This window comes from Arachis ipaensis, chromosome B09 (genome assembly GCF_000816755.2).
Source record: "Arachis ipaensis cultivar K30076 chromosome B09, Araip1.1, whole genome shotgun sequence".
In the NCBI taxonomy this organism is placed as follows: domain Eukaryota; kingdom Viridiplantae; phylum Streptophyta; class Magnoliopsida; order Fabales; family Fabaceae; genus Arachis; species Arachis ipaensis.
In genome coordinates, this window is record NC_029793.2 from 122,571,965 (window position 1) to 122,579,461 (window position 7,497).

Genomic DNA, 7,497 nt, shown 5'->3' on the forward strand with positions numbered 1-7,497 from the left:
TTACGAAAATATTTAAATTTTATTTTTAAATTTAAATGCATACATAAATTAGATAAATAATTTTAAATATTAAAATAAAATATTAAAAAGAGAAATACTACAAGACTATAAAAATTTATTATTTTTGACCATCACTTTTAGCCATTAATTAAATTCCTTTAGTTTAGTAATTCAACAACATACTTTAGTTCATATTTTTAAACATTGATGGTTAATTGATGGACAAAAATAATAAAATTTGATGGCTCTTTGACATTCCTCAAATCTATTTAAATTATAAAAATATAAGGTTTTAAATTAATTACATAATTTTTTCTTATCCCACTTTATTCAATTGATTGATATTGAGTGAACTATCAACCCGACCTTTGTCCATTTTTCAAAATGACAACATGACTCCTCAAAATAAAAATGATCCACTTCGACCATTGTCCCTTACTTCCATGACAGAACGCGATTCTTGTAGACATTTCTCTGTCAAGTCTCGATAAAAAACGCTGACATGTCACGATGACACTCTGACCTAGCACGTTAGCTGGATGACGTGCTCGTTAGGTGCTTAATTGGACAATGTGAAATGGACATAGGATAAACTGTCCACATCCACGTCGTTAAAAACAACGTTGTTTGTAATGGAAGAAAGTCTTTCAATTGTCTCTGCCTGGTCGTTGCGGCTATTGTGTCACAATTCGAACCTTAACACGCCATGAGGAGCAGCAGGGAGCATCGGTCGACATCCATTTGCGAGAGTGAAAGAGAAGGTGTTAATGAAGAAGGCAGAAGTGTAACAGTCTGTTCTGTAGGTAGTGTTGGCACGAGAAGGAAGAAGATGTTTGTTGCTCCACAATACCATTGTGGAGCGTATGCAATTTTGCTCATCTCCTCAACAGAGTTAAACTCTAATAGACTATTTTATGATTTTATGGATGTCCACACTTCAAGGTAATAAGAAATTTTGATTAACTTTTTTTTTTCGATTTTGACTCCCTGTGGTAATATGTTCTTAGCATTTTGTATGTTGTACAGAGTTCATCACGTCATTGCAAATACTTTACATGGTTGGATGATTATGTTGCATCATTTGATGAGGTATACAAAAAATTCTCATTTTTTAGTGGGTTGGAAGGCAGATTAAAAGCAGATTCTTGAATCGACTGTTGTGGATGCTGAAAAACTCAGAGGACTAGAAGATAGAGTAGCTGTGTTAGAATCTGTAGCTAAGAATTGTAAGGTCAATAGTGGCATTAGCTGCATTTGTGTTAAGTATCTGATTGTTGCTTTTGTATTTGGAATTGCGATCTCAAATGTATGTAAGGTATTTGATTAGCATGAAACCTGATGTGAGTCTGGGTATAAAGATTGTACATTGATAAATTATGACATTGTTTTGATACAATGGAGATGATATATTAGTATTTTGATGTATTTGAGTATATTTGCAGAAAGTTGTAAGTGGCCAATATAAGATAAACAAATCAGACATATGTATTATATACAACACCTGCAGAAAACAACCAAATCATGTCCATGTTTAGCATGAAAAAGGAAAGCATATAGCCCTTTTAGTAACAAAAAGAAGGCCAACATATAGCCTTGAACAAAAACAGCATCCAACCTATACTACTATATATTCATATAGAAAAAATACACTTTCAAAGCACTTAAACTAAACATTATTTCTCATAAAGTTATAAATAGTGAGATCAATTTAACAAAAAGAAAGAGTTTAGTTTCATAGTCATGTAAGTCATCTTTCAACAGTGGAGATCATGTCTTCCTAGGAGGCCTGAAACCAGGGATAGAAATGAACTTAAAAAGTCTTGCTGCAGTTCTAGTACTTACTGCAGCCATGGTCTTAGCAGAAACACCACTTTATTGCTTAGGAGTATTAGTTGTAATTGTCCTTGGGTGCCCATGTTGGGTGATTAGAACACAGGGCCTCAGACCCATTGTTTGAGGAGCAGAAGGTAGAGCAGACTGCCCAAATATTGGTGAAATTGATGTAGGAGCATTTGGGGAGCCTAACAAGGGAATACTTCCTTCTTTCGGCCTGATTGAAGTTGGGTGTGGAGTTGGAGTTAGGGGGTGATTGATTGAGGTTGATTGAATTTGTTGCAACCTGTAAGAAAAAATCAATGATTTATTTATTTGGATAAGTGAAAAAAGAGTAACAACAGAAATTATACCTCTTCTGCTTGGGGTGCAGTTTGTGAAAGGAGAATTTTCTCTCTCTGTTCTTGAGACTTTGAATTATCCTTCTTTGGTAGTGTTTTAGGCATCTTCTTTTTGTTTTTCTTTGTCTTAGTCTATCACAGTAGAACATCCCAAAGTGGATAATTATAATCAAATATCATTATATTAACAACAACATTAACAAAGCACATTACAACAGATATTATCAGGGGATCTATGGTTGGTGCAGGTTGATTTGGATCATTATTTCCCTAAGGCTCTTGGTCCTGCACAAGATAACCCAAGATTAGTAAGACAAATCAAACCCTGACTATTTTAATATGAGACATATAAACCCTTCACTAATTCAACATATGACTCTTAAACCCTTAAGCAACTACTAAGTGGCACAATTCGAACCCTATACAACCTGTGGGATATTCTAACTCAGGTCATATGCTACAACCTGTAAGTCCTTTTCCTTGGCAGCTCCCCTTTCCTTCTTTGTCAATGGTTTCTAGTTTGGATCTTTTGGGGCATTTTTACAACTCTTGTAATAGTGGCCAATTTATTCGCATTTTCTGCATGTCACCTCAAAGGTTTTCTTAGCCTTGTTAGTGTGAATTTCAGACTCCACTGGATCTATTTTTGCTTCATTTTGGGCGATGAGCTGGTCTCTTAATGATGGGAGGTTTTGTTCTTGGAGCATCACAAGGGATCCAGTACTCCTCACTATTAACAGACTTGATGAAGTGAATGTATGTTGCCCTAATAGAGTCTATGGTAAGCCACTTATGCACATGCTCCTCTGGCCTGAGACCAATCTTGTACAAGACTGCAATAGCATGACAACAAGGCATTCCTAAAAATGAGAGTGAATTATAAGTTAGTCCCATGGAGTTAACATATTAACATGAGTATGAACCAAATCTGAATGCAAGTTACTAGTGAGTTGCCAAACATTGCAAGTGTAGGTCCGTTGGACAAGGTTGACTCCAACCTTGCTACCTCCTCTATGTACTTCAAGCAACACTCTATCACTGTCTCCGGCCCATATTTCTCTCCACTTGTTAGTGCTAGGCTTGATAATATCATCCAATTTCTTCTGTTGTACCAGTGCCAAATGTCCAGGATGAGTCTCTAGTTTCTTCTTATGTGTGGCCATTTTTCTCATCAAGTAGCATCGTAGATCTTCACACATTGTAAGGATTGGTTTTCCTCTATACTCTACGATCTTGGCGTTCCACACCTCACATATATTATTGGTTATATTATCAACCTTGGGTCCATGGCTGAAATAGGCTTTCGTTCACACTGTAGGATCAAATATTTAGAGATACTCCCATGCTCCGAAATTTACTTACTTTATTTTCTCCATCGACTGATTGAACTCTTGAAAAGTTGTACACCTTGCACATTCCCACACCATTTGTTTGGCCTGTTGATCCTTAAAGTACTTCTTAAAATTCTTCCAAATATGAAGCACACAGTTTCTGCGGTGGACATTGGGCATTATATATTTGATAGCTAGTTTCAGCCCCTGCAATCATCATACACCCACAAAATAAAACAATTATTAGTTGATATTTCCATGAAATAGTATATAAGAATTATATGGAAAGTTGAATAAATTACCTTTTGCTGATCACTTATGAAATTCCATCCATGTTGAGTTACGTCTCCCAAATCCTCTTGCAGGAAAGTTGAGAACCAGTTCCATGTCTCCTTACACTCATTCAAGACAACGACATATGCTATGACAAAAAAGTAGTTATTGGCATCTTTTCCTACTGCACTAAGGAGATGACCTCCATAATATCCCTTCAGGAAACAACCATCTTGACCAATTAGAGGCCCACAACCCTGCTTAAAACCTCTCTTGCAAACGTCTAAACTAATATATAATCTATCAAACAATGGTAAGGACTCAGGCTGTGGAATTGTGTCCATTAGTATCGTAGATTTGGGGTTACTCCTATGCAGTTCCGACAAATAATTTCTGACTTTGCTATATTGTGCCCGTGCATTATCCATAAACACATGTCTAGCAACTTTCAATTTCTTGGCAATCATCCTTGGATTAAGATGGACATTATAATCCTCTATCATGTGGTCCATTGCCTGTCTTGGTTTCATGTCAGGATAGATGAGTAATTTTTTAATCAACTTAGATGCAACCCAACCCCTATCAACCATGTTGCTACCATAATCTCTAGCACATGTATGTTCATCTATTAGGGTCTTTACTTGAAAACACCTATTAGCACTATTTCATGATGTTAATATCAACCATGTTGCTTCTCATTTTTTTTATGTATAACACATTCTTTCCTTCAAAAATAAAGTAGTCCTTCAATGCCCTTATGAACAAATTCATTGTTGAAAACATATGTTCAATCTTAAATACAACTTCTCCATACTTAGTATCCTCACTAAATGAGTCATAAGCTGTCCTCCCTTCATCCTCAAAAGAAATTGGACTATTGAAAGTCTTACTCTCATACTCATATGGTTTATCATAATCGCTATCCATCTCCACATTAGTTGGGACTGAACTGCAGTTATTAAGCCCATCATCCTCATTAGGAGCGTCACTCTCCTCTGACTCACCTATAGGCCCAGCTTTCTGCTCTGTTGATCCAACCCCAAGATTATGCCCAAGCCTATTGTTCTGACCCTCCATCCTTTTATTTGGCAACCCATCCCTTAAGATATGTCTTCTTCTAGCACCAAAATATCTCCTAGATCCCTCTTCTTAGTAGTCCTTGGTGACAACCTTGGCCTTGTACTAGATGATGGACCAGTCTTATTACACCCTTTCTTCTTAGGTGGAACTCCATCCTTTGACACACTATTCCTCTTACTTCTTAGCTTCTCATTAGTACTCTTATTTTTTGTTTCATAACCAGCAGCCTCATCACACATCTTCTTACCTGAAACTCCCTTCTTCGGCACCTTTTTTTTTCTTTTTCTTCTTTTTTTCTCATCACTATTGCTTGAATCTGTCTCATATCCTGTGGAGAAGACTTGTATGGCTCATTTTCTGTAGTCTCATAGCCATCTCTAGATGATGAAGATGAAGAACTTACCACAACAGTCTTCTCAGCCAAACCTTTGCCAACCACTTTAGGCATATCTACATGGTGACAAAAAAATGTACAATTCATCAGTTTTCTTGTCCCTCAACTTAGCTTCCCTCATCTGATTAATCTCTGAATCTCCTTTAATGACAAAATTCAGACTCCATATTAGGTGTTCTCATGTCAACCAATAAATTAAAAAAATTTATATAATTCAGATCCAAAGAAAAAAATCATTCTACTTTACCATGCAGGTAGTAGAGACTTCCCTCAGGGTCTCTACAAAACCTTCTTCCATGATGAAACACATGAATAACCATACATTCGGCCATCTGCAGTACAGCACAGTAGCACAATTTTTATTTATTTCAACTTTAATAACAAATTCTAACAACATATATCTTAACAAATAGTTAACTATGATAACATTATTTAGTTTCCTATTAAAAAAATGTGTTGTCCCACAGAACTGTAGACTAATTTATTTTCTATTAAATTACACAATATTTATTTGTATTTATAGTTTTTATAACTGATACCACAATAGGTTGCAAACAACAATGGTGACTTGTCAGAATCAGAATCACGTTGTAAGACCACACAAGGCACAAGAGACAAGCACATGCGTTGAGAAAATCACTAACCTTTACCGTGTGACACGTTGTCAATGAACTCCGTCAAGCTCCGTCAACAATTCCGTCCAACCGTCGTCAAACAAGTTCCGTCAGCACCCTTGTCAGCAGCGACATTAGTGCCTCCCTTGACCTACCAAGCATCAACAACAGTGTCCACGATCACAAGCTTCTCTCCTAGGATTTTCTTGTAATTGTGATGTTTTATTGATGGGGTTTTATGGAAACTGATGCATGAGCATCTTTCCTATTTTTCCTAGTAAATTTGCATGTAATTTGTTGAGTTTAATCAAGAATTAATTATATTTTAGCCACTATGGATGCTATTTTGAGTTTTGTACAATACTGTTTATTTTAGGTAGCATTCGGCTAAATTTGATGGAGTTTTTGCAGCACAAGAATCAAAGGAGATGGCAGCGAGGAGCGACGCGTACGCGTGACTGACGCGTACGCGTGACTGACGCGTACGCGTGACTGACGCGTACGCGTGACTGACGCGTACGCGTGATTTGAAGATTTGAAAAGCGACGCGTCCGCGTGATCGACGCGTCCGCGTGACTCGCGAAAAAGACCATCGACGCATGCGCGTGACCGACGCGTACGCGTGACATGCGCCACATGCAGAAAACGCAGAAAAACACTGGGAGCGATTTCTGGGCTGTTTTGACCCAATTTTCATCACAGAAAACACAGATTAGAAGCTGCAGAATGGACGAAATAAGTGGTCCCCATCCATCCATTGAAGACTTGATTATTTAAATTAATTCGAATTTAAATTAAAATTTGAATTCTAAGAAAAGATATTATTTTTAATTTTAAAAAATTAGATTTTAAATTTATTAGGATTAGTTATAAAAGGGATCCCAATAGGGTGGTTCCAACAGAACATTTTTAAGGAGTATATTTTACTTGAATCCTTATTTTCTCTTTTCCATGAGCAACTAAACCTCCACTGTTAAGGTTAGGAGCTCTGTTTATTTCTATGGATTAATTTAATTACTTTTTTTATTTTAATTTATGTATGGATTTATAATTTAAGAATTGTTTTCGCTCTTTATTTTATGAATTTGGGTGGAACGGAAGTATGACCCTCTTTCTATTTGAGTTCGTGTAAAACTTGGAAAATCTCTTTACTTGAACAACAGCTTGAAAACATATTCTCCTAAATTTTAATTATCTGGATTTAACGGGATACGTGACATATAATCCTTTTATTTTTAGGTAATTAGAGTTTTTGTGGCATATAAACTGGAATTTGATCATCACTCTCTAATTGGAATTAATTGACCAAGGAATTGGCTTTTGATGAATTTTAGAGGAGACTAGGAAGGTCTAAGGAATTAGGGTCTAGTCACATATAGTTTGCCATAAATTAAATCCTACATGATTAAAATAGTTAGTAAGAAAAATAATTCCAGAAAAATAGATAACTCTGAAACCTTAACTATCTTCTCCATATTTTCTTACCAAAGTATTTACTTGCCTTTCTTCAATATTCTTTATATTGTTTAATGTCTTTTATATTGCATCTCAACACTATTTTCTGTTTGTCTAACTAATCCTATCAAACACTATTGTTGCTTAATCCATCAATCCTCATGGGATCGACCCTT

At 36.0% G+C, this 7,497-nt stretch overlaps 1 protein-coding gene across 1 annotated transcript; it reads right to left on the reverse strand.

Moving 5' to 3' along the window:
* Nucleotides 2,826-4,855, reverse strand: LOC107615943. Its single transcript, XM_016317953.1, has 5 exons — nucleotides 4,542-4,855; nucleotides 3,808-4,429; nucleotides 3,537-3,712; nucleotides 3,118-3,464; nucleotides 2,826-3,007 (listed from the first exon to the last, which is right to left on the reverse strand). Exons 1-5 carry the CDS (start codon nucleotides 4,853-4,855, stop codon nucleotides 2,826-2,828), a joined length of 1,641 nt encoding a protein of 546 aa, XP_016173439.1.

Bases quoted from the DNA above. Each gene is read 5' to 3' on its own strand.
- LOC107615943 (XM_016317953.1), bottom strand. From the start codon at position 4,855: ATGGAGGGTCAGAACAATAGGCTTGGGCATAATCTTGGGGTTGGATCA. The intron at 4,430-4,541 runs GTTCATAAGGGC...TAGTGCTAATAG, and splicing joins ATGTTTTCAACAATGAATTT to GTGTTTTCAAGTAAAGACCC. The intron at 3,713-3,807 runs GTAATTTATTCA...TGATGATTGCAG, and splicing joins TCATAAGTGATCAGCAAAAG to GGGCTGAAACTAGCTATCAA.